Source organism: Callorhinchus milii, unplaced genomic scaffold, assembly GCF_018977255.1.
Source record: "Callorhinchus milii isolate IMCB2004 unplaced genomic scaffold, IMCB_Cmil_1.0 Scaffold11, whole genome shotgun sequence".
In the NCBI taxonomy this organism is placed as follows: Eukaryota; Metazoa; Chordata; class Chondrichthyes; order Chimaeriformes; family Callorhinchidae; genus Callorhinchus; species Callorhinchus milii.
This window is the reverse complement of record NW_024704752.1, coordinates 15,831,787-15,858,591: the sequence shown is the minus strand read 5'-3', so window position 1 is coordinate 15,858,591 and position 26,805 is coordinate 15,831,787. Positions and strand designations below refer to the sequence as shown.

The 26,805-nt window shown below is 38.6% G+C and overlaps 1 protein-coding gene across 5 annotated transcripts in view; it reads right to left on the bottom strand.

The window, feature by feature from the left end:
* The window catches only part of pxylp1 (2-phosphoxylose phosphatase 1), a 60,552-nt gene that overhangs the window by 11,964 nt on the left and 21,783 nt on the right, over positions 1–26,805 (bottom strand). For 4 of the 5 annotated variants that reach the window (XM_007888242.2, XM_007888232.2, XM_007888222.1 and 1 more), the window contains 2 exons: positions 18,284–18,340; positions 2,204–2,365 (listed from right to left, as the gene is read on the bottom strand). In XM_007888242.2, coding sequence (XP_007886433.1) covers positions 2,204–2,365; positions 18,284–18,340 — 219 coding nt within the window. The remainder of the gene's footprint in view (positions 1–2,203; positions 2,366–18,283; positions 18,341–26,805) is intronic. The other variant, XM_042339366.1, reaches the window with a different exon arrangement.

Genomic DNA, 26,805 nt, shown 5'->3' with positions numbered 1-26,805 from the left:
GTGAAACGTATATAGAAATACGTCTAGTGAACCATTTTCTATTCTCTGAAAACCATAATTGTTAACTTGTCAATGAAGTGTATAGACTGAAGAACTCTATTAATAATGCACTTAATTTAAGGTATGCCCAGCTTTTGACATTTCTTAGGCATTCAGTATAACGTTAGGTACAGTATTAGGTATTGCACTATTGTGAATGGTCTGCAAAAACATTTGCAAATCTAAAACATGCAGAATGTCTAAACATAACTCAGCCTGTGTCAAAATCTATGAATAGTATCTGCAATAATAATTTATCGTGAAGTCAGAAAAAGATGGCAGCTCATTTTCTGCAATGATTTGCGTAAATATATTCAATAGTTTTCATTGTTGGGAGAGGTGAAATAAATAAAACAGAACATTGGCTTTGGTTTAAATAGAGTTATCCTGGCAGGGTGATTGATTGCAGTAGCATTTGAAATGCTTGCCTTCCAGCCTGGGAGTCATAAAATCCAAGAAACACAGAAGGATTTGTGTTTCTGGTATTTACGTATCACATATTTCTGTACGGAGCCCTGTTCTACCTTTCTAATTAGATAAAGTAGCCCTCTGACTGTGTTACCTATAGATTACATTTTCTTTTAGCAATCAGTTCTACCTTCGTCATGTTTTTTCTTCAGCCTTTTCCTTTTGTCTTAAATTTCCCGTATATAACGGACCAAGCACAAAATTGCCTCCTTCGAGGATAATTGGATTTGCAAAAAAAATTGTTTGATGAAACTTTTTCCCCTTTTGTTTTTGCAAAGCCATCAACTATAAATCAATAAAAACAAATTGCATGTATATTGCACCTTTGCCATCAAAAGGATGGCAAGGAGAGGGAATGAGATGCAGGGATCTGAATAATCTGCAGGAGGGAAGAGTTGGGAAGTCCAGCGAGCAGGCAGTTAGCCTAGTCAAGCTGATCAAATCACATTAAACACTGAGGATGGACATGGTGATGGCAAAAAATGAGACTGATCGCCTTCCCCAAAGCAAAGAAGAATCAACTACTTTTCAGGTGAACGTGATTGCCTTGAATATGGAGAATATGTGGATAGATCATCCATCATCTGTGATTCAGATGACAGATTAGTGCTCTGTGCTTTCTGCACTTTAAATTTAAAAATCTTCACCCTCTTAAAAATACTGTGCATGTATGCAAATAAATGAGAAACAGATTAACATCCAGAACAGATTGCCAGGCAGGATGGTTGAGGCCAGCACACAGACTTATTTTTTTTTTAAAAAGCAGCTTAATGCTGTGATAGTTAGATGGTAGAGTGGGTTTTCTGGAAGGATGAGATGAAATGGACCGAAGGGCCTTCTTCATCCAAATCATTCTTGTGCACTTGTGATGTACGAAAAAAACAGAAGCAATTATTTTACAGGTTAAAGGCTGAGAATGATTAAGAAAATGGTCAATGAAAAGACAAGAATGGTACTGTCAATAGAGGTAAAAATTTGCCTCAGAGCCACATCACAGCGTAAGTTAATACCATCACGAGAGGAATGGAGTAGAGGGATTCAAATGGGATGTCAAGGTAAGGAGGAGGGAAGGAGAGGGAAGCCTGGTAAAATGAAATCACCAAAATATAAATGATACGGATATAATTCAAAAGTCAATTCTTCATGTAAAGGAGAAGAAGTGAAGATGACAGACATTATTGTTGTCATTTTGAGAGGGAATGTCACTGCACATCTCTAAATTGTACACAGGAATGAATATTTATTGTTTCAAACCATTTAATCTAAGTGACTAATGTAAACCAAACCTTGAATTTTGTTCAGCATGGTGACGAGATGTGTCCCAACACAATAACTTAATTCAAAGAGTTTGTTTTTTATTCATAATTTAATATTTGATGAACCAATTCGAATGAGTCCTATTGTAAAATACTGTGCACACATATAAAATCTTGCACAAACCTTACCTGGAACGGAATATGAGAAAAATAGTAGTTTTCTATTGGTTACATGTTTGGAATTTGAAGGGCTACCGATCACTACTTATTAGCTTTCTATCCCCTATTCCAGTCTAGATGCCAATCAGTCAATCTATACTGTTTTCCTTATCAAACAACTATGTACACTGAATTAGCAACATCAGGCAACATTGATGTAATCAAAATTTGAAGCATGTAGTGTAGCTTTTCCAAATGATAAGTTCTCATTCATATCATACCTTCCAGACCATGATCAGTTTTATTTGGCATGTTGCAGTATTCATAAGCCTCATAAATTGGGTCCAACATTGGGGGAGCAGTGTACACATCCTGCATTATTCTTTTCCGATTCTTGACAACCACACCATCCTCCTTTGGTTGGTTCAGAGGAATCAAATGTACTGGAAGAAATAATTGAAAATCATATTTAAGGTCACTCTTCATAGCAAATACATAATACACTCCATAACTGTAGGGGTATGTAAACAGATGCATTCAAATTTAAAATCAACAGCCTATCTTTTCGATTAATGTATATACAATCATCAAGTGTGATACTGGCAAGAACGTTTTTGTTTCTTTCCCACAGCTACACAGACTGAAGATACTCATCGTCCATGTTTAAGTTCTATAGGGCTCAGAAAAAACAGAACAAATGCAGTTACCCTCTAAACACAAAGGTTTTGAAGATAATGAACATATGGACTAATTTAATGTCAAGCTCACTTCCTATTAAGGTTGTATCATGATGAAGAATAACCAAAAGTTACACTAATCAATCATTTGTGTTAAATTATTTTATTTTTCTCTCCTCCTTTTCTGAAGGCACTGACTCATTCCTAAGGAACTCTTGTATGACTCAAGCTACATTCCAGTATCTCACCATTGTGGCCGTTCTTCATGTGTAACTCTAGACAGTAAACATCAACAGGTTTGAGACTGGGCACAGATATCATAACTGAGCCTGATCTCACCCTCATTTGATGTCCAAACATGTGAACTTTTTGGCAGGAATCATTGGATAGCGATTTTGAATACATTTTATTGTGACCTTCTGTAACCCAGTCCTTAAAGTCAACTGAACCACAAATGCCAATCTGACTGAGAATCAGCACATGATGGATACTCTCTTTATCTGTATGATGAAATTCTACGCAGTGTCTTTACTAGGACATTAGGAACAGAATTACTCATATAAGACTCAAAATCAAAGATAGCATTTGCTAAGTAGGACTAGTCATTGACTCGTCTCTGTTGCTGAACAAAACATTAGTTTACTGACATATTGGAAATAAAGAAATATATGTATTTACTTTGATATGGGTATCATTTACTCAAAAGTAGCCTAAATCAGGAATAAGTGCATAAAATGTAAGTATATAAATTTACTTGTGGATGTTTGAAGTTGACTGTTGTTTGTTGGTACAATGATCATATTACAATTCAATTCTCTTTTTAAGTAAGATCTTCCTGGAATAAATTGCGAAAGGGTTTTGACTTCGAGCAAATTACATCAACATTCTGCTCACAAAGCAAAACTAGTTATACCAGATTCAAGAACATTCACAGAAGCTGCACAGTGCTGTCTCAACTATTCTCAATGCGAAGAGCAAGTTTTTAATGTATGTTAACAATAGAACCATCTCCATGGATTTCTGATAATGAATGCGCTGTGAAACCTTCCTTTATAGTCAGAACAGAATGCCTTTGAAACTTCTATCTTTCAATGCAAAAAATAGATTGATGGTAATACCTGAAAGAATAGTACAGTATCAATAACTCTGAGACTGGGGACCCATCTTCTTAACAAATATATATACAACCCAAAAATATTTTCAGGGTCTTTTGTAAACAGTGTTTCTTATTTGATGGATCTTAATTTTGCCTCTTGTTTAATATTAGTAAAATATGCAGAAATTTGCTTTTACATTATTTGCAACAATAAGGTCTTTATTAAGCCAAAATATCTCAAAAAAGCATGTCATACAAAGAGTTCCTTTGAAGTGAACAGTCTGGTATACAGGTAAACTGGTAATTAACTTGCAGATCTAAAACAATCAATTTTAAGATTGCAATAAAGGCATTTTGTTCTTGCTGCTCCACCGTGAAGAATTTAGTTATTCTAGGTTTAAACAATACTGACAAATATAGCAATTTAAAAGCCTTACATAACACAGCTCAATGTTATTTTTATTTGCATACAGTGGTTTTACTGAGCTTGCCTATCATAGCTAGACTGGATGTAAAAGTGGGATGTTTGCCAATCCATATCAAGCACAGAATTGGGTTAAAGGCAATTAATATTTGTTCTGTATAGTCAGAACAGAATGCCTTTGAGGCTTCTATCTTTTATTGCAAAAAATAGATTAATGGTAATACCTGAAAGAATAATGCAGTACCAATAACTCCAAGACTATCCCATTTTCTCCGTTGTCTTCCTTGCCCTGCCTCCCCCCTCTCTGTTAGTCCTTAAAAGCCTCTCCCTTCCAACATGCTCCCGTTCTGATGAAGGATGGTGGACCCAAAACGTTAACTCACTTTCCTTTCTCCATAGATGCTGCCTGACCCGCTGAGTGTTCCCAGTTTTTGCTTCAGATTTCCAACATCTGCAGTGTTTTGAGTTTGGTGATATTAAATGATGCAGCTGCAAAGATGTTCTATATAGTTCTAAGCTCACAAAGATCAACAAACAGAGCAGAACGACAAATAAAACAAAGCATCAGCAAATAATTTGCACCCAAGACTTCCAAATGCTACCCCAACTGATCAAATGAACACGAAAACTAAACGCAAGGGTGAGCTTTTATATCACACATAGAACGAGGCATTTGAGTTCATAATCATACGCAACTACACATATTTCCATCCAAAGACTTCTGCCAGTTTCTTTTTTCACACAGAAAACGGCCACCAATTCGACAAAATGGATGGCTTATTTTTATTTGAGTGAACAGGATCAGGCTCTCTTACATTATGGGCTTAGATTGAAATGAACAAGCAAGGAGCTAGGTAATCAGACCGGTTGCTTTCAGGTGCAAGGGCAAGTGTTTGCTCCTTTGAGGGAAAAAAAATGTTTTCTTGACAGTCTTCTGCAGATATTGCAATGGTTTCCAAGGTAAGATCTGAAAAACTTTCATTAAATTCATCTTAAAACTAAGTGAAAGAAGTCTCCTCATTTGGGTTTCCGCTGAAGGTCATGACTAATATCTTTTTTCTTCTACAATTATAGCTTTGAAATTCACAATGCCTAAGCTGTTGGATGAAGAGATGGTCGCTGACAGGTTCTTTGTCATTTAGATTTCAGAAATGAATGATTATTAGAATACATTCATTTTCCCTTTTCCTTTTACTTCCACCTAATTTCCCCTTTGTCTGTGTGGTGCTGTAATATTATGTGTTGATACTGCAAAGTAATGCAAGTCTAAGCTACAAGTACAACTAATTTTCACTCTATTCATTAATAATAATCCTTACATTTGATACAGGGCCTTTAGTGACTGTGAATTTATAGCAAAATGGTATCTGATAATGCAGATTTCATAATTTCAAAAACAAATACAACTTCAAGAGCATAAATTGTTCCAGACCAATACAATCCAACATAAAAAATATGTTGAAAATTCACCGGGTGTGCTTTACCAATTTTACAGGAATCTAACTACAAACGTTAGAGGGAAATGTACTGGAAATGGTGTAAATCTCCCTGTTCACCTTCAAGAGTTCTGATCCTGATGTTCTTACAGCTACTACCCTATCCATCTGTGTGTGTCACACCAGGCTAGCTATTCTTATCAGCAAATCCTCGGTGTAAATCAGAGGGGAAATTGAGCTACTCTGAGCTGTATCAGGAGAACCTAACACTAATAATTCTAGTATGATCCTGAGCTTGGTAACCTGGTGTAAAAAACTGACTGTGTGGTTTATCACGTGTCAGTCACTGAAAATGATGGGCTCAAGTTTGTGGCATTATATAACATGTTCCCTGTGTTGATTAATACCACAAACTTTACCCAGATACCACTTGCTTATATAATAATCTCAGATTTGACAAGAACGTCTCTGCGATTGTGAATCACATTTCCTCTCAGAGATTTTGAAGTACTTTTGAAGTGGCGCACTTCATATTCTCACAGCACATTCAAAACTAAAGGCCTGGATCTCATTCCTCCTTCAGCAACAATGCAATTGAGCGAGATACAGCAACTGCTGATCCTAATCTGCATTTGTGCCTTGTGACAGGCCCTATCCTATTGATGACAGCAAGTCACCATCTTGGAAGGAAAAAATGGACAATATTAATTAGATTGACACCTAAAAGCAGTAACTGACATCCTTAGGAATGGTGTTGGTAACTATTTTGAGACAATTCGGAAACACAGTTACTTCCACCGTGGGGTCAAAATTGTGATATTTCTAAACACTTTCCATTTCTCAGTTGTCACTGGTGATAATTAAAAAAAACTTAACAACTAGAAACTATTTTTTAAAAATGCATGTCGTATGGAATAATAATCCCCAACTTTGGGGGAATGGTTTCCCTCAGTCAATTTTTTTAAAACTTACACGAGGGACAGTTTTTTTTAGTAACCATTAAGAAGAAACCTTTTACGTTAACGTTTTTTTAAAACGTCTGGAAAAACGAAGAACAATGAAATCCGTATTAGCTGATTTGAGATCATCCCTATCCTGGGAATGAATGTTCCTCTAGCAGCCAGAAAGATGCTTTGTCCTGGAACCAACTCCACCTTGAGGAGAACACTATAGATTGAGATACACAAATGCACTAAGTCAAGAGAGACCAAGCGCTGTGTATAACTAGTTTTGCAAATACAACAAAAAGGTTCTTCCGCAACAACCTTGTAAGCTGGAATGGTAAAAATTGCTAATGATTTGTTTATATTGGGAACTGATGCAACGTATAGATTATGCATCCAAGTTGAACGCAGTGTTTTTAAGTGGACTTTGATGACCGACTGCATCAACCATTATCTGACTCATTTGCAGTTCTAAATGGCGTGACCACAGCTGGTAAGGGAATGAGCCACGCATGGATTCCAGTGATAATGCAAATATTGGATTTGCTTCACTACAAACTGACTAGCTGCCTGATCTATTATTTATACTAACAGCTAGCCATGGAGAACTTGAATTAGAATTTATCATTCTCTCTCTACAATACATTTATCACTTCCAGACTTTGCAACTTTGTCAATCAAATATTTCAAGAAATCACAAGAAAACGTGAAACTTTTTTTTTTGAAGTGAAAATTGTTGATTAATGTGAAGACTGAAATAACACAAGTTAGTACTGTTGAGTTGTCAATTAGTGTCATGGAAATTTCACACTCTCTGTACAGTTGGCTTAACTTTAATAATGGTGTGTAAGTATTCTGAAAAAGTGGTAAATGTGTTTCTAAATATTTTTGATGAATTTTGTGCTGATTGAAGCGAGAGACATTAGTGGTGAGGAGACTTTACCATTTCTAGCATTCAGCGTCATTGCTCACAGGTCAGGCATCAAATGCAAGGACTATTATTATTGTTATTAAAGGGTAAGGTGCCAAATAAAGCTCTCAACTTAGATACAGTGCTCTTGGGTGCTGTCCAATCCTTTAAAACCTTAGTCGCAATCACTTCCATTTCCCCTCACACCAAAGATCATTCTAACACTCCACTCCCCCTGACTCCCTTTCTTCCAGGTGTGAGCTAGACTATTTTACCATGGGTACATCACACCTGGATCTAATTCTGTTTCAACCAAAAGCACACAAATTGTACGCTTCCACACGAAACAGCGATCAGGAATATGGTAGCGAACTGTATTGCCCAAACCCTCCCATTGTGACTCCAGCTGAAATGGCACAGATCAAACCCAGCCCCACCATTGACATTTTTTTTTCCCCTTGCATTCACGTCGGGAGGAAGTCCCAAAGCGCTTCACAGAACACACTGTAAAGTGAATTGACTATATATTTGTGGGCGAACGCGGCAGCCAATTGCGCACAGCAATGTCCCACAAACACTCGCAGATTGAAAATGACCAATTTATTGCCAACCAAGCGGTCAAGAGGAACTCTTAAGAGGCTTTGTCTGTAATGTCAGAATAAAACCTGACTTATGTCTGTCCATAGATGAATGGAAAATTGGAAGTCCCTATAATGTCAAAACCATTGGCAAGGAAATTGCTTCCTCAAGTAGAATACAGAGCACTAGGCTCCAAGAAAACTGTTGTACTCGCTCAGAACTAATTGCAGGGTTAGACTGATGTACTAGATATCGATTCCACACAACGTCAAAACAATAAATCGATTTTACGGTGATGACGGCACTGCATGTACTGATGCCCATGACCTACACATAATGTGCAGCATATTTGAGAACCGTCAGGATCTGTTAATCACCAGAAAATTTGCAGCCTGGGTAAACATCGTGCTGTGCAGTTGGTGAAATGTTTTTTTTTTGTGCCACTTTTATTTTACTATGCACTGTGTTGTATGCCACCTCACAAAAATCTTTCGTTAAAACGGGTCCCGGTTTTCATTTTGCATGTCTGATTTCTAGATTTATCATGAATTATTCTAATAACCACCAACTATTAAGGGCTGCCATGGTGACGGATGATTAATAAGCACGTACATATCAGCTTTTCCCAGTCAGCAACCGTGGAGAATTCAGGTTGTTCAGTGGATTATTAATAATTCAAGAACTGATTACTTATCTAATCTTTTTCTTCAGCACTTCAGGACTCCAGATAAATTAACATCCCCTAAATTAAGGGAGTGTAACGCTCTGTCATAATATCTTTTAGTACTTCACTTGTTGTATGCTGTATCAAGCAGGTAAACCAGTTACAACAAATAAACTGTACACAGCAATATTGCATTTTTGTTTAAAAAAAGTAAATGGATCTCTGAATCACTTAATGGGCAAACACAGTGAAGGACTGAGCCATTTACAGAACATAGGAAACAAAGTGTGAACATGTTTAACATAATTCCAGAGAGGAATTGTATGTCTTGTTGGGATCGAAAGAGTTAAAATACAGAACACGGGGGGGGGGGGGGGCATCAAAAAGGTGACACTATGTCTATGGAATGGTAATCTGATTGGTGTATGGATCAAAGCCCTGTAAGTCACGAAGATAAAAAGAGAAGATGCTTGATGGATTTCATATGATGTGGTTCAAAAGAATTCTGAAACTGAAATAGCAAGACAATGGAACATGGTATGGAATGGAGCAAGCAGGCCATGAAGTAAAAACTAGTCTGGTGGCTGAAGCACACCCACAGATTTTTAAGATGGTATCCATCAAAAAGAAGCGTAAGATCAAAGGAATTTATAATTGTTTGACATGAAGAAGCAGATTAGTTGATGCACTAACAACAACACACACTGTAGCCAAAACACAAGAATGTAGAAATGCACAGGACCAGAACAAATCCCTTAGAAAAAAAATGCACAGTCACTATACCTTACAGTATAACCTGTGAAGCGCTTTGAGACGTCTTCCTGACGTGAAAGGTGCAATATCAAATGCAAGGATTATTATTATAAATCACTGTAATCTAACTGGTCAGTTTTGTGGTAAATAATCTTACATTTGCTTCAATCCAAATAACAAATAACTATCTATCCAATTCTCAATTATGTTCGTCAGTCTGACACTTGCAGAAACCCATCGCTATGCTTAAGTTTCCGAACTGAAATACTGAGAATTTTACATAGGTATGCTTTGTCTGGTGTGGAACCTGCTTCCTCCACTGCTACAGTGGGTCACCTATTCCAAATACTTCCCACTCTCAGTGTAAAAACAATCTAAATGGTTCGGTCACTTTTCTTCTTCCCAGCTTGAAATATGCCCTTAAATAAACTGCATTGTTTAACAGGATGGCAATATTGCACATCTTTGCCTTGGGTTTATCAGACACTGAGTTCTCAAATTTCATTACTAGAGGGTCAAGGAAGAAAAGAAAAATAATCAAAAAGGTAATTTAAAATAGCATTGACAAGAGGCCTGAGAAAGTTGCCTGTCGAGCTTTTCCTCGGGGAATTGCATGTGGCTCAAGTGATCAAACGACAGTGGAAAAATAATGTGGAAAATGGTCGAACGCTACAGTAGATCAGTGGGTAATCTCACCATTGTGTAATTAGCTCAAAACAACCATGAAAGTCACAGCTCTGAACCCAGGTTCTGCGGTATGACATCTGACCTAAACTAGGGTGTTGGGGAACATAGAGGACCGTACTCGATGTTCTAGTACCTGTTAAACTCTATCCTGGATGAGTCACCGATTTAAGGAGAATAGAAAGAGAAAAAAAACAGGGTTAAAAGTGAATGGACGCAGTTGGCACTGAATTCATTGGAACAAGGATTTACTAGGAATATCGCAAGTGGCAAAGTCTGATTGGAGTTTGTGAAGCTGCTTACGTCAGTTATCAAAAATGTCAGCACAAAAGTAATTCGGTACATCATGCCTGTGTCTCTTTTTATTATTAACATGGCTCATGTTCACTCATAGTCTGCTTCCCTCTCACCTCAGCAGTTCAAGAAAATGTATTTTGTTGGCCGACCATAAAGGTCTAAGGGCAATAAGCAAATCCCACTTAAAAGCACACCCTTAAATAAAATACCAATTTTTTTCCCGTCAGTGGCACTATTTCAGAATAGGAACACAAGAATAGGAAGTCATTCAGCCCATTGAGCTACCAACTGCAAATGAAAAAAAGCCTAGTTGTTGTTTAAATTCCATTTTAATAAATTTTCTCTGGCCCTTTGAACTTTACTACATGCGCATTACTATGTTACTGACCTTTTTTGTTAGTCTCCTCGATGCATAGGTTTTGGCTTTCCATGACATAGAATGCTTTTACATTTGTTCCCCATAATGTTGTAAAAGCACATATTCTGGTATCCGGCTCTTTGTTTCAATTAAGTACTTTCTACTGAATGTTTTACCATATGGCTGGGGTCTTTCTTTTCTTCTCGCCATCTGACCTCCCCTCCACCCCAACCCCTTCCTCAGGACCAAATACATGTGTGCCACAGATTAACTGCTTCCCTTCTGAAACGTAAACCTTAGGGTAAGTAACAGATATGTTCAAATGTGCAAGGGTTCCTGCATTCGCAATCCAAAGGTCTAGGAATAATACTAACCCTTGCGTTTGCTATAGCGCCTCATCACATCTTCGAGATGTCTCAAAAGCTCTTCAAAGAATATACTGTAAAGTGAATTGACTGTATATTTTGTGGACGACAATTGGCAGCAGCCAATTGCACACGGTAGTGTCCCATAAAAGGTCCTGAATCCAATTAATGCAAGCCTCAGACCCACTAAGGTTTTTTGTATTAGTATATGTGTATATGCGGTGGGGGAGGGGGGGAAGGTGTAAGGTCTATTTCCAATTACAGCACTGCTTACAACCTATCCTATCTTTGAAGGCACCACTTTTGCCTCCAGAAGTAAGTGGTGTCAACTCCTGTTGTAGATCTTCATTCCCTGATCTACCAACTCCTTATCCTCCCATAACTGGTGCAATAGCCCCCATCTTCTAATCATAGATAGCTCAGCATGACTTGACATTGGTCTCAGATGGCCTTAAATATTCCACGTCAACTCTATATTAGAGACCTCCAGTTTTCCGCAGCTGTTGTTCAACAACACTGTGGTGGTACTGAGTAAACATTCCACTGACAGAATTCCCCAAATGAGACTCTGAACCTTTCCAAAAGCAACTCAGCAATTGCCCTCAATTTTTTTTTTCTGAAATGATCTTCCAAATATTGGTTCTATTCTCCTCTGTAATTCCAGATGAGGAAAGTCACAGAAAATGTGGTCACTGTTGATAAAGATATTTATTTGATTTGTATCATTCTACGACAACTTACAAAAAGAACACAATGCAATACACATTGATAGAGCAGCTTTCACATAAGGAGGACATCTCAAAGAGCCAAGGGGGTTGGGGAGGGCAAAGATAACCAAAAGTGCCCTCGAAGTCTTGAGATAGTCATCATGCTTGAGAGAAATTTGTGATACTTCAAGACGTTTAAATATAAGGCACAAAAAAATTGCAAGTTTTTTTTGCATACAGCAAAATGCTTCTTTCCCCATCACTTCACGCCTTACATTTTGCCCCATATATCTTACCATGGAGAGGTTAATACACTCAAATCTCAACTTGATTGTAAAATTCACTCGCTAGATGGACTATGCTTGAAAGTATCAATTGAAATCTTTAAGAATGTAGCATTGCCCTTAGCTATTTTATATATTATCGCTAGTTTTTTTTTGTACTTTATAGATTATATTTCTGGAAGCCAATAAAATAAATGTTGGCATTCGTATTTGACTCAAGAGCTGCAGGGCAAGTCAGAGCTCAGAAGGGAAAACAGTATGAACCGCATTTAACACAAAATGAAATCTAGATTCAGGAACAGATTAGCCTGGCAGCTGCTTTATTACTGCCTCACATAAAAATTTCCAATGGCTGCAAATTAAGTTCCAAGCTATTGGTAGATGGATCTAATATCATTAACAGAACATGGCACTGCTATTACTGGGTACACAATAGAAATGCCTGCCATCAGATCAAACAGATCCGTGTAACTGGTTACACAGAAAACCAGGGAGAGGGGGATTAGAAACTGCGGCTTAACACAACCTTAACATTGCTAAAATCTACATTTAGTATTTCAGTTCAATTGCAATCCATTATCTTTTTGTAAAACTCCAGTTTCAGAGTATCTGCTTCTGTGGAAACAGCTACATATGTTTTGGTCAGATAAAGCCAGTCAGGTATCAATCAGACAAAATGTATTAAGTTTTTTTGCTTAGAACTGAAATGAATGACATCCAGATTGTAACCTCACTTGCTGAAATGCCAGGGCGCTTTTTTTTTTGCAACAAAAGATATCAGCTAAGGGAAATGGGTTTCAAAAAAAGGAGACCGAGTGAAGGAAAGAAGTCATCATTTCAAACATAGCTTTGTAACTAGTCAATAGGCAGGACCAAGAATTGCAAAGGTAGATTCTCTCAAGCCTAGTACCCCAAGTGTCTGAAAATTCTAGGGGTGTCAGAGCTCAAAGTAATGAGAGCTGGGTGGTGGGAAAGGAAAACTAATCCTAAAATAAAATGAAAGAATAATAATCCTTCCATTTGATACAGCGCCTTATCACACTGTGGAAATTTGTTGGATGTACGAATAAGGGAATATTCTGAAGTTCTTGCCCAAGGTTTCGCTCTGCCTGGAATTGAACTCAGGTCTCTCACTTGCAAAGCGAGTGCTCTAACCACTGAGCTACAGGACTTACTCCACACGCCTGATAATAATCCTTCAAGATAAAAAATAAAGGATAATTCGGTCACTCAATCCACGACTGTTTGTGGGACACTGCTGTGCGCAATTGGCTGCCCCGTTTCACTCACAAATATACACTCAATTCACTTTATATTTTGTGAAGCGCTTTGGGACGTCCTCCCGACGTGAAAAAGGGCTATATCAAATGCAAGGATTATTTATTATAATATTCATCACAATGCAACTGAACATCTTAATGGGATCTAAAATGCGGTTCCGCTTCCTGAAGTCACAAATCGCAACTCCAGCCAGTAACAAAGTGAGTCTCACTGACCTGTGATAACTTTGCTCCACAACTAAATTGCATTTAAGGAGAATTCCTGCTAGTTGGAATGCTGCACTTCTAGCTATTGTAACAAATAGTTATTTGCAATGCCAGGATGCAACAAAGCAAGATTAGCTGGCAGACAAGAACAGAAACATAGGGGTCTTTAACGGTTTATACCCCATTTCGAGAAACATGCTTGTTTAGCTATTGTTCCCACATATACCAAGAATTGGTGCCTACATTGGTATTTGGGGTAAACTGTTTGGCTCTTGTAAAGTAACCCTATGAAATATTGTTAAAGTCAAAGTAAACTTATATTAAAGAGCTGATAGCTAGATGTCAATATAAGGAGAATTATTGGCAACTTGAAGATGCACCTTTCATTTTCTTATGTCTTAAAAATCAGGTTACACCAAAATTCTGAGGCACGTTACACAACTGATGGATGTACAACTACTGGCGGGATGCCAAAGAATTCAAGGTCATTTATTGTGCGAACTGGCAATATTGAACTTTGTGGCAAGGCAGAGAGGTCCTCTCATAGTAATGTCAGTCACAAAGAGATCCTTTATGGAACCTTTTAAACCCCTTCACAACAATCCTTTGGTGAAGCAATGACATAAATACCCATCCTGATTCTCTACTTGCAGAAAGAGGATTACAAATGCTATTGAATCCAAATCATTCTGGTGCACAATTAGAGAGGATTGAACTGAGGACTGCATTATTTTAAACACAGTAAATGTGTGTGTGTGTGTTTTTTGAAAATAGAGAAATAGAGAAAGCACAGGGACGAAAAATGTGTGCGAGTGTTGGTTTCTTGCTCATTCTGTCATGGGTGCTTCCGATCGGAATGCAACAGAACTGGTGCAGATCCGCAGAATTCCTTATGGAGCTATTTCCTGATGCTCCTGGAGCTGAGTAACTCCATTGCAAGGAGGAATTACGTTTTATAAGTTGGATTTTTCTCCCTCCCCACCCCACCATTCCTCAGCTGGGTGAGGGGAAACGAGCACTCTGCAATGAAATCACTTGAACCTACATTTTCTGAAGCTTCCACATGACTGTTATATAGGAACCAGTTACCATGGCAATAGAGCAGCAAATGCAATCATGATGATAGGTCAACCAAATCCCTGCAATTACAACAGACAAAAACAAAGTATGAAAGATTAAGAGCACGGAACCCTGTTCTGTCAAGCTAGCTCACTTTAAAAGATTATATACTTTTTAATACTATCTGACTATTCTCTTCAGTGGGGGGGGGAAGAAAAGCAAAATTAAAATTCAGCAATGCATTCCAGAGAAGTGTTTTTCTCGACTGCGGAGATAAATATAAATAGCTACAAGCTTCTCATTCATTGTCTCAATATGTCCTCTCAAACGAACAGGGAAGTGGGAGCCTTCAAGTGGGAGGATACAGGTTCTATCCCCATCTATGCTCATTTCCCGAGCAAACCTGTTACTGGGTACAAAGCTGCACAGAAACTGGCTCGCAGGTTGCGGGAGAGGGAGGGAGTAGAAATTTAATGCGGGCATCCTGCTCAGGCTGTAACTCGTGTCTCCTAACAATGAGCCAAACGTGGCATTGGTGGAGGGTAAACACAGGATATCTGGATCACATTGACAGGTTAGAACTTGGAAAAATACTGGGCTCCTAAATGATATTTTCTCCTCAATGATACCTACAATTATACATCCAGCAACCCCTCCCAATTTTGTCATGTGGACACTAAAACCCATTCACTCATCCAGTCAACCCCACATCTCAGATCCACCAATGAGATTGTACTTTCAGAGCCCCTGTAAATTTCAGCTGATTGACAAGCCCACACCTGGGATTCAGACTTGCCAGTCATTGAGCATTTAGACTTAGGGTTAAGTGAAATTCGCCTGTTGGGCCAATTTTGAGTCACTGCAAATGCAATTCATTGCTCCAGAATTAGATTATCAAAGGTAATAAAAGAACTTGGGCCAACATGAGAGGGGACTACTCATGCTAAAAAAGAACTTGAAGGCAAAGATAATAATAATAATCCTTGCATTTCATATAGTGCCTTATCACATAATTGAGACATCTCAAAGCGCTCCACAGAATATACTGTAAATTAAATTGACTATATTTTGTGGGCGAAAAGCAGTAGCCAATTGCGCATAGCAGTGTCCCACAAACAGTCGAAGATTGAGTGACCAAATTATTTTTTTTAAAAAGGGATTATTACCCCAGGCAAGCAATCCATCAATCGACCAACAACCGGGTTCCAAGTTGCTCCTAGGTAAACAGAAGCATGTGGAGTAAGGAAACTTGTCTAAAGTTTCGCCCTGCCTGGGAATCGAACCCAAGATAACAAGCAGTCCTTCTGGAATCACTCAGAATGGCAGGAGGACATTGTGCAATGTAACAGTGAGATGATTTCTGTCTGACTGCATCTCTGGTGCTGGAACCAGTGACACAAGTTTTAATGCATTTGGAGAAACATTTTTAAAAACATTAATATAAAATTAATGGGATACAATGCTACGAGGAATCATTACCCCTACACACGATTTAACTGAGCATGACACTGACAATAAAATTCAATAAAGACAAATGTAAGGTACTTAACATCGGCAGTAAATAAAAATAAAAGTCACGCATGCACTGTAGGATAGAATTTATTAGTAATGAAATAGAAGAAACCCAGAGAGCATGACATGGCTCATCACTATCCACGTCCAAACAGTGTGAAGCACGAATAAGCAAACAGGATGACTTCAAGTCCTAACAAGCAGAAAGTTCAATGCTCTGGTCAAGCCGTACATGGAACACTGCATATAATTCTGATATAAGTGGGGACTGCGGAGACCTAAGTGGTAGAATAGAGGACAGTAATGAGGATGATCCATAGCACTAGAGGGATGAGATACAAGGAATATCTAAACAACGTAACATATTTCAGTCTTGAAAACCATCCCTTTTTTAAAAAATAATAGAAAGAAAATTGCAAGTAAAAGGCAAGTAAAATATTCAAAGCACTTTACACACCGTGAATTACCAATCATGGTGCCTACAGGAGGGGATGGGCTAAAGGTGACAAACCATTGTCAAAGAGGGTCACAAATATGCAAGGAGAGGGATCCAGGACACTACTCCACATGAAGAGCGCTGTATAAGTGCAAGTTGTTATTGTTGTTGCCTGCAAGGCAAAGGGATTTAAGCAGGGAGTTCCAGAACACAGGGACAAAATGGTCTGAAAGCCAGTATTACAGTTTATTTGATCATGCAGGGCACGTTTTAATGCCTAGGCTGTGAACGCTTCCTTAAAAATCATTTTAATGGTTAATTTTGTCAGCGTCTGAAATACTTCATTTCACTGCGACGTGCAGGAAACCTTCTCAATTTCTGGTTAGCTGCTGTGAATAACATGGTTATTTTATGAGTCGCAATGATCAGAATAAATTCCCACTTCTATCAGTCTTCGTTCATACATCTGCATTAGGTAGTAATAACGAGAAAAGACATTTTTCGGGTGAAGGCTGATGGAAAGGTGTTTCGGGATGTGTGCAGGATATTGAGTTCCAATATGCTGGCAAAGTAGGCAAACCCCAAGGGGTTAGAAACATAACATTTCCATAGTACCGTGCACTCATTTTTCTTTCATTCAGTTAATTCAATGTAGGTGGCTTATTTGTTTGAAGTATTTAGTACTTAAGGGCTAATTTTTAGGATAACAAAAAGGGTCATTTTGCCCCTTCAATGAGGAACAAATTAAAATGTATATTTAAAATAACCATAATGTCGGTGACTTTAGCTGATATACATAATGTAAAATTAATTGTCGATTTATCTAGAAGATATAGATAAATATCTTTGCAATGGATGGTGATCTAAATGATTTTAAATGTAAGTGAGCTGTGAGGGGTTGTATGTATGCGCTAACAGAACAAATTTCATTTTGAACAGAAAGAGCGACATGACAGAAAGAAAACAGTGGTAAAAAAAAGAGTGGTAAACATCTAGAAAGCTTTAGTTTGACTGATCCAAATCAAATTACAATGGGATTGATAAATAAAAGCATCAAGTATTGTTCAAACTTAAATTATTCCAAGAAAACAAGTTGTATCAAATCTGAGCTGTGAAAGCCAATCACAAACAAAACCATTCTCTAATAGAATATAATGTCAAAGTATTGGATACTACAATGGGTCAGTGACTTTATTCAATGCGTAACTGAGCCATACAGGTCCCATGTTCCGTACTCAATTATTTCTGAGTTAACTGATCTGCTCGAGAGAGCTAGGAGAGCTGTAAACTGCTAAAGGTTTGCCTGTGGAGGACAGGCCAGGCTCGGCAGAGCTAAACACCTGCCGACATTCACTGACAAGGGTCACACATGAACAAACGCTTGGCCATGCTACCTGAGAATAATTTTCAAATAACTCTCGTATTCCAATAGAAATAAAATAAATCAAATGCCTTCTGGAGAGAAAAGGAGGGAAAAGACTAAACTCCTTCAGCAATGAACTCGTTCATTCTTACTACAGAATGTAATTACCCAAGAAGGGCTGTGATCAGATTTAGGCTTCCAAATGTTCCTGTTCCTCCCCGTTAAGATAAATCAATCAATGGAAACTCGGGATCCTCCTTCCAGCTAAAGATTCTAATGGAATGGACATAAATGTACAAAATCTTTTCAAAATAAGAATCACTTACCTGGCTCTCCTTTCCAGAGAAACATGGAGATGTCCAAACTCTTTTGATGCATCAATGCTAACATCAGACATTCACAACACACGATGGGATTGAGGGGAGTAAAGTTCATGAATAAATGATTAATGATTGCAATGGGAATACAAATGACCAATTAGCTGATGCTTTACAGTATATTCATATCACTGCATCAGAAATCCACTGGACTGAACACCGACTACAGTGACGCTATTAAAAATACATGGTCTATAGATTGGCTAACTGAATGTAGTTTAACTTCAGTCCTCAGGATTTCTGATGGTGATAGTTGACAAGTGTGTCGAAATGAACAACAAACATGCTCTGTACAAATATGCATCAAAATGAACACACTTTGCCCATGTGCTATCTGTGCCCTCGCTATACGAGGAACCATTCGGGAGGATTCAATAAGTGGGAACTCCTTGGAGTTGAGCTGGCTCCAAGGTGACATGCTTGGCAATGGAATGCCAGAACTTTGCTCTTGCCAATCAGCACCTAATACTCTTCAGAATTAGGTAAGCGGTGAGCAGCCCTCCAGGGAAAGAGGGTACATTCCATTCCAGACACAGGAAAACTTCAATCCCAATTCATTATAAATCTGAATCAAAGTTCATCCCCCATTCCAGTCCTCATGACAGTATACACTGGAAACTCTCACTCTGATCTCCCAGCAGTGCTAGACAAGACACTGGGGTAATTTGCTTTGAGATTGTGTATAATTTTTTGTGCAAAAATGATGATGATTTGCAGTCAAGATGGAAATACAAGAGATACCATCAATCATGTCAGTTCTGAGTTATTCTAACATTCTAAGGTTTTTGCTTTCAACTTGCATATTCTACTACAATGCTGTGTGACACACTTACAGATCTTGCATAATCAAAGCAAATGAGGTGAAGAGCTTCCAACATAATGCAACTTACCAGAAATCGTTTGAGATTACATTAGATTTAAAATCAGCTTTTCCTTGAAATTATTGAGAGGGTGCATTGAAGCAAAGTATCTTTATATTTGCCAGTGGATTAGTTACACTGCAGGGATCCTTAAAGAGCAAGTTGTTTATTTTTGAAACTTTGCAATTAATTCCACTCGAAACGCTCACAAATGAGTTATGGAGTGCCCTTTCACCTGGATATTCTTTCCACAAAACTGAGCACATCTTTCAGTGTCAACTCCACAACAAATTAAATCAACTTCAACAGCCACAAAGGGATTGTTTCAACATGCATTCTGGAGTTGCAGGAAGTGTAATTAATGATATAAGTTGCATGCAAAGCATAGCAATTCAACATGCGATTGTATTCGTAGTGTCTACATATTCACATCTTATTCAGCCACTACATAAATAATGACAGAGGCACCTGGAACAAAATACTAACTTGTCCGATATTTGGGTTTGTTGGCTGATATACAAGTGCTAATGTTGTTTGGGCAGCGATTGATCAGGGAAAGCAACCTCAGTGCATGAAAGGAAAACCTGGAGATTAAATGAAAATGCTGCAAAATGAACAGCTTGAGCATCACGCACTCTGCAGAAGGAGGCAAAGAAAGAAGTCAGTGTTAGATGACAATCAGCATTTGGGAGATCATCACCCAAATATGCCGCTGCATTATTTCAGCAATGGCTTGAAAATTGCATGGTAATTCGCATGAAGGAAGATGCAAACACATGAGTATTGAAATAGCATTGAAAGGTGGCTTATTGTGGGTTTGGTCTATGGCAGTACGCCAATAAAGTAGAGCTGTTGATAACTGGGCAGAACCTCCGATATCATTCATTAACGCACATTGTGTCGCAATTACCTCTTATATAATAATAATCCTTGCATTTGTTATAGCGCCTTATCACGTCTTCAAGATGTCTCAAAGCTTGCTCTGCTTAGTGAGCTGGGCCTTTAATTAAATGGTGGAAGGTGATGAGGAACTAAATGATGAGAAACTAAATGATGAGGCAGGCAGTTTTCCTTTGGGCATCTTTTCTCTGCGATATTTAGCTACAGGCCTGGCTAGTCACAGGCTTGAGCAGAGTTGAGTGCATGTGAGAAATGTTACAGTAATATTGACACACCATAATGATTGCCACAGGGTGATGCCAATACCAGTTGCACAGCTGCCATAGCCAGCTAACCTGGAGCTAAATTTAATTCATTATTGGAAAACCTCAACATAGCAATACTGCAGACAAAAAACAAGACCTCCGACCAACAAGATACTATAAGGTTAGAGGTGACTTTCCAACCAGGAGAGGCTTTGGAAACTGGAAATGCTTACACTGGAGAAAAACGCACTCAGGGATATCCACGTTTCAAAGATTCTACAAGTTATAGACTCTATGACATTCAACATGGTCATGAAAAGGCCAATGCTCCAGTTACTGTCTATTTGCAAAGGTTTCATGAAAGGCTTTGGTTCTGGGATTTTTTTGGCACAGAACCACACTGTCACTCCAATAGACATATTGTCAACTGAAACCTATACTGGTTTCCAACTGTGTGAAGGACTATGCATGGTACTGCACTTAGGCACAGGAAGAACTGTAATCCAACACAGAAATTATTATAATGCCAGTGTATGACAGAAGCCACAGATTGCACACAGAAGTGGGTGGAAAGCTTATGAGAGCTGCCGACACAATAATGTTAGAGCTAAATATAGCACATTGCTTTCTCCTATGGATGAGTTTGTAAGTACACTGGTCGGTATTGAGATGATCCTGGAAGGTTATCCAGGGAGGTAATTGGGTACAGCCTGAGATTGGCAGAGGGCAGTAGAAACGCTTCAATTATTTACTTCTTTAAAGTAACCTCAGGTGAGATGAAAGTCAGCCTTGGCTGTGATGCTCGCTAACATTCACTGTCTCCGCTCACACGCAAAGAATAGCAAGTTGGGTGAGGTGCGGAAAGCCTACCAATCCTGATATAACCATACATCAGTCCTGTCATGATTAAGAGAAGGGTACAAAGGAAAACTCATGTACATTTAACCTAACCCATTTTGAACAAGATCAATCGCGATACTAACCACGATTAACACCTTTCTACATCCCCCCAAACGATTGTTTACACTGCAAAAATTAAGCATATAGGAAAAAGGAGAGCAGGACAAACATGGTAGCAAGCAGCAATGTAACGTGCCTCCTTTCGAGTGTCTCTTACCACTCTTGTCACAATACCATAAATCAGCAGAGAAAAATGTAAAAATGCATTTTTGAAGTCAAAACAGCAAATATTTCTTCACAGAAAGGGTTGACCAAATAAGGAATACCTTACCCCAGATGGGACAGGTACAGATGGTCAATTGAGGCATTTCAAAGGGAGACGGATAATTGGGAAGTATTCAGGTATATGGAGAAAGAGCAGGGAAAGTGCAATGAAAATGTTTGACAGCTCTAAATGGCCTCTTCCTGTACCTTGGAAGTGCTGACAGATGTGCAGGCTTCTTAAAATTGCTCTTCCTTTGCACAAAAGGCCGGGAGATAGTCACATTGATTTGCTACTGCAATTTTTTTTAACCCCTCTGTGAATTCTCAGCAGAAAGTTGAACCTCAGAAAATTCAACATAAACAGTACAGGGCCCACCGAAAAGACAGTGCTTATTTAACCCAACTTATTACATTTACATTGGCAAAAGGAGGATCATACCATTCCAAAACATTTTGGTTAATTCAGCTCTCGTTTAGCCCTTTAAACAAGGTACACAGAGTTAGCAAGGGAAGAGGCAGTTGGATAGAGCACTACAGCCTAAGCTTTGGTGCTGTGCCTCCATTTATAGCTCAGTTCCAACAGAAAACACAGTGTCTGCATTGTTCTAAACTGTGCCTTTACATACTAGTAGCATTATACCATCAGCCGTCTAAACTTCTGAGTTTTGTCGCCCTGTTTATTTTAAGAGGAAGCGGTGCTGAATGGAATTTTTTTTTACTGTGCGCTGTGTCTGGGAAGGCGTATTTCTGTCAGCGTAAATTTGAAAATCCTGGGCAGCAACAACCAAATTAAGTCATTCCTAAAGAATCTGCAACAACATTCAAAATTCATGAGCTTCGTAAACTACTGAGTACATCAGAGACATGTATTATGAGATGCCAGGAACAACGAATACCACTGGAAAAACGACACGTTCATTTCAATTGGACAATTGCCTATCTTTCCTTCATGGGAAAGACCCCTTTCATTGACTGGATAATACAAAATCCACTTGAGTGTGTTAATGAAAGTGAGACTCACTGGGGCAGTTTCACGCATCTATGGTGGGGAAAAGCTATCAAAATATTAAATTTATGAAGAGAAGCAGTAAATGTTGCTTCTGAGAACAGCAATATAGTCAAGATTGCTCTATGCATGGGGCTTTGCTCATATCTTTATTGTTCTTTTAGAGGCTCGTACAGATAATGAATGGAGTTTGCTAATTGCGCAAGCTTTTACAATGGTAATGTCACTCTTGGTTCAGATAAGTAATGAATGCAGTTATTACACTGGACATTTCTTTGATTGGCTACATTCGCCAGTGCAATCAACTGTCTTTCTATTGCATTTGAAATAAATTGTTCTTGAAGGAGTTTCACCCTAGGGGCATATTTGTCTTTTATACAATTCCTGCAGTGAATGCATCTGATGAGAAAGTGCACAGTGTGAGCGAGCTCCAATATTGAAAGATGAGACTGAGGTGAACAATAAAAATGTAGGTATTATATACGCTTTCTTTTGGGATCAAATCTGTACAGTTTATTTATCCGTCACTTTACCATCCATCTTAACTGAAATAAAAGAGGAGCCACATCCTGCCATATCCTTCAATAACGTCAGATTACCCACTCCCTTAGGCACCCTCAGCCAAACCAAGAATTACCATCAAAGGTCTTTCCACTTCAACCCAACTATTTTCCAAAAATTATACATCACTCAGGAAAATCTAAATTAAACATAAATAATAAAGAATTACAAATAAGAGTAATAACATTTTGTCTTCAAGAGGAAATTATGGTCTTTAAAATGATGAGACGTGCAGTTGAGTTCGAAGGAACTACTAGAGGAGCTAGTATTGATAGCTTTGAAATTCAAAGATGCTGCAGTGGAATCACGATGGGTGGGGAATCCCAATGGGCTTCGCTCCCCATGGTTCATCCAAAGCTCTCGGACAACTTTGGAGTTTTGAATGGATTGTGGGCTTTAATGTTATTTAAGAGCAAATCTGTGTAAGCAGCTCTTTAACAGCATTAAAAAATACTATTTAGTGTTCTGCAATGCAAACATAGCATAGAATCTCAAGTTGGTGGTTAAATAACATACATTCATTGGATCAGAAATGTTACAGCAGGATAAACGGCTACAAAAATGGTACAATCCAGAAAAATGAAAATATGCTAATGCCCTGAAATGAAATTGCTCAATAACAGTAACCACAAACACAAAAACAGTTTGACAGTCTGCAAAGGAAAGCTGCAGCATAGATATTGCTTCATTTATAATACATCTGAAAAGGAATTCAGGGAGCAATTATGAGCTGTGAACATTGCAGCCTATAAAAAAATGCCTCCTCTGATGAGACTTAATCCCTGTCTTCCATTCCAATTTCTCTAACAGCATCAATTTCCATCAGACAGTTTACCCTTACAGTTCATTGTGCTCTTCCAGACATGTATTCCCACTCTCGACCTTGTACAAATGTTATTCTATAATCTAACCGGCTTTCATGATGCATCAGAATGCTGGTAATTTTTCTCCTACATTGACTGCACGGCAGCCACTTCAACTGTCGCTGTTTATTTTCAGATTACAATGATCTTTTGTAATCCCATGAAGCAGTTTGCAATTAATTGATTCTTACTGTAATTAGTCCATTAGTCGAGACAAATTCCTCACTGTGCGAGTTCATAAACAAATAACACAGTCCCTGTTTTTTCTAATTTAATCAAGGACGGCTCGATTTAGATTACGTTTCAGTGCTAATGTTTGGTTTACACTCACATAAATTTAATACAAGGAAGCCAAAGATGGAAATGGTGTGAATTCCTGTCTTATAGTTCTCTTCGCCTGCTCGTTCACTGACCTACCTGGATTCAAATCCAGCAAAGAATGGAAAGGCAAGCAGCTCTCCCCTTTAAATCAAATAAAAATAATCCTGATTGAGGATGTCTCTCAAAGTGCTTCACAGGATTCTCTGTAGTGTCGTTTATTTTGTAGGCAAAAGTGATGGCTAATTTGCACCCAGCTATATTCCAAAACAACCCAGAAGTGAATGGCTCATTTTATATCTGGGATTGTTGGCTAAGACATTAGGAGATACTCGCCTGTTTTTTCAAATGGATTCACAGGATCCTTAACATCCGTTTGAACAGGCCAATGGAATCTCAGTTTAAAGTCCCATACAAAGGACAGTAATTCCAAAAATGCAGTACATCCCCAGGATGGCATTAAAGTGTCAGCTTGCCTTAGACTGTGACCTCAAAGTCCGGATGTGGGGCTTGAACCCACAACTTTCTCTTCAGAGGTGAGAAAGGCTGACATCTGGAAATTAGTTTGCTTTCAGAAGATGTGAATTTTTTAAGTCCTTAAAAATGATACAAATCAATTTGTTTAAAATCAGTTTCAGGCAAAGGAGAGCGGGCAACATGAAAATGCCTCAATGCTGCATACTCACTAACTATCCTGGGTTGGGGGGAGTGGGGTGGTGGGGGGGGATTTAACTTTCTTTTTTGAGGTTACAGGTGATGGATTCTATTTCGGAGCTTCACCTCGGCCAGTTAAATGTGTTCAAGCTGATACAAAAAACGTTAGTTTAATGTTGGTTTTGGCACACTACGCAGCAGGGTGGAAACTATCACGTTGATAGTAGGAAACACTGCCGAGGAATAGCTGATTTTACACCTCCCTTGATCAGGGAAACTGATGCTAATAGTGCCAGGAAAGTGAGCAGAAGCCCTTCCATTCCAAAGACAGTTTACAAAAGATGTAAAGTTTTATTTTTCAAGTTTCTTGACCCAAATGTGAAAAGTAAACACGGGAATGAAAAATAAATATACTGTACGAACAAAACTGTAGTGTTAATGGTTCCCTTCCTGTAAATGAATTTGACTTGAAATGTGCATTTTCACTTTTTCAAAACTAAATCTTTTTTTTTGCCAAACCCAGGCTGGACCTCACGGTGGGAGTTATTTTCCACCGGTTGTTAAATGTGTTGACCTTGGCGATAAGGGGATTTTCAAAGCAAAGCACGTATCAACCCAATTGCCAAGATGGATAATCACATGTGATACAGACAGCCAAAAAGTAGACAGTAAAAAAATAATCCCGGAGATCAGTCTCCCTGGTGGGGAGATGCAGTGCAAGATCAGCCTTGGTTGGAATCATCTCAAAACTCCCCCACCTCTCCCCGACACACACAAACACATACATTTTCAATAATAAGCTACCAATAATAATAATAATAATCCTTGCATTTGATATAGCGCTTTTCACGTCAGGAGGACATCCCAAAGAGCTTCACAGAACACACTGTAAAGTGAATTGATTGTGTATTTGTGGGCGAACGCGGCAGCCAATTGCACACAGCAATGTCCCACAAAGAGTCATAGATTGAAAATGACCAATTTTATTATTGTTTTGTTTTGGAGGGATTATTATTAGGCTCTGTGTGGAGTAAGGAAACTTGCCCAAGGTTTCGCCCTCTGCCTGGAATTGAACTTGGGTCTCTCGCTTGCAAAGCGAGTGCTCTAACCACTGAGCTACAGGACTCCACAATCACTGTCGAGGATCATGGATAACAGAGGCCACAGAACTGCCAATACAGTCAATTCTCCCAAAATACAGTCAATTCACTTTACTATGAAGCGTTTTGAGACGTCTTCGAAGATGTGATAAGGCTCTACATCAAATACATGGATTATTATTATTATTATTAATACCAGCAGAACTGACCTGGTGTACTGCAAAGGCTGGGAAGCTAAGCACACCTTTCACAAAGTTGGGTAAGGAAACAAAACATTAAGCATTTCAAGATATCTTTATGGTAATCCATCAAGACCCAACAGTGCAAAAGTAATAGAAATAATCTTGAAGCTCAAAAGCTGCTTGTTGACGGTAGAGAGAGGAGACTTCTGTCACATCAATGTAAAATCTCGTCTGAGGGATGAAGGAAATAAACTGATTCACTACTACACCAGTCTCTTCACGAACGATCTGGGTACATTGCAGAAGCTGCAGCAAAACTGGGATCTAATTTAAGTTGATGACTCAAGGAATCAACTTAATTCCAGCAGAGCGCTGAAATTTCCCTTCAAGGAAAGAGCAGAGTTATAAATACCAGTATCTACTCAGTCAGAGTAGAAAGAAGGAACTCCCTTTAGACAGGATTAGCTCATTTAACGGCTTGCATTCCCTACCTTACCTTGTCCATTTCCTCTGCTCAGTGGGCACTGGCCTGCTCCATATCCCCCACCGTGCCTGCCCTAACATCGGCAGACAGGCCTTCAGACTTTCTGCCCCACCCTCTGGAACTCCATCCTCCAC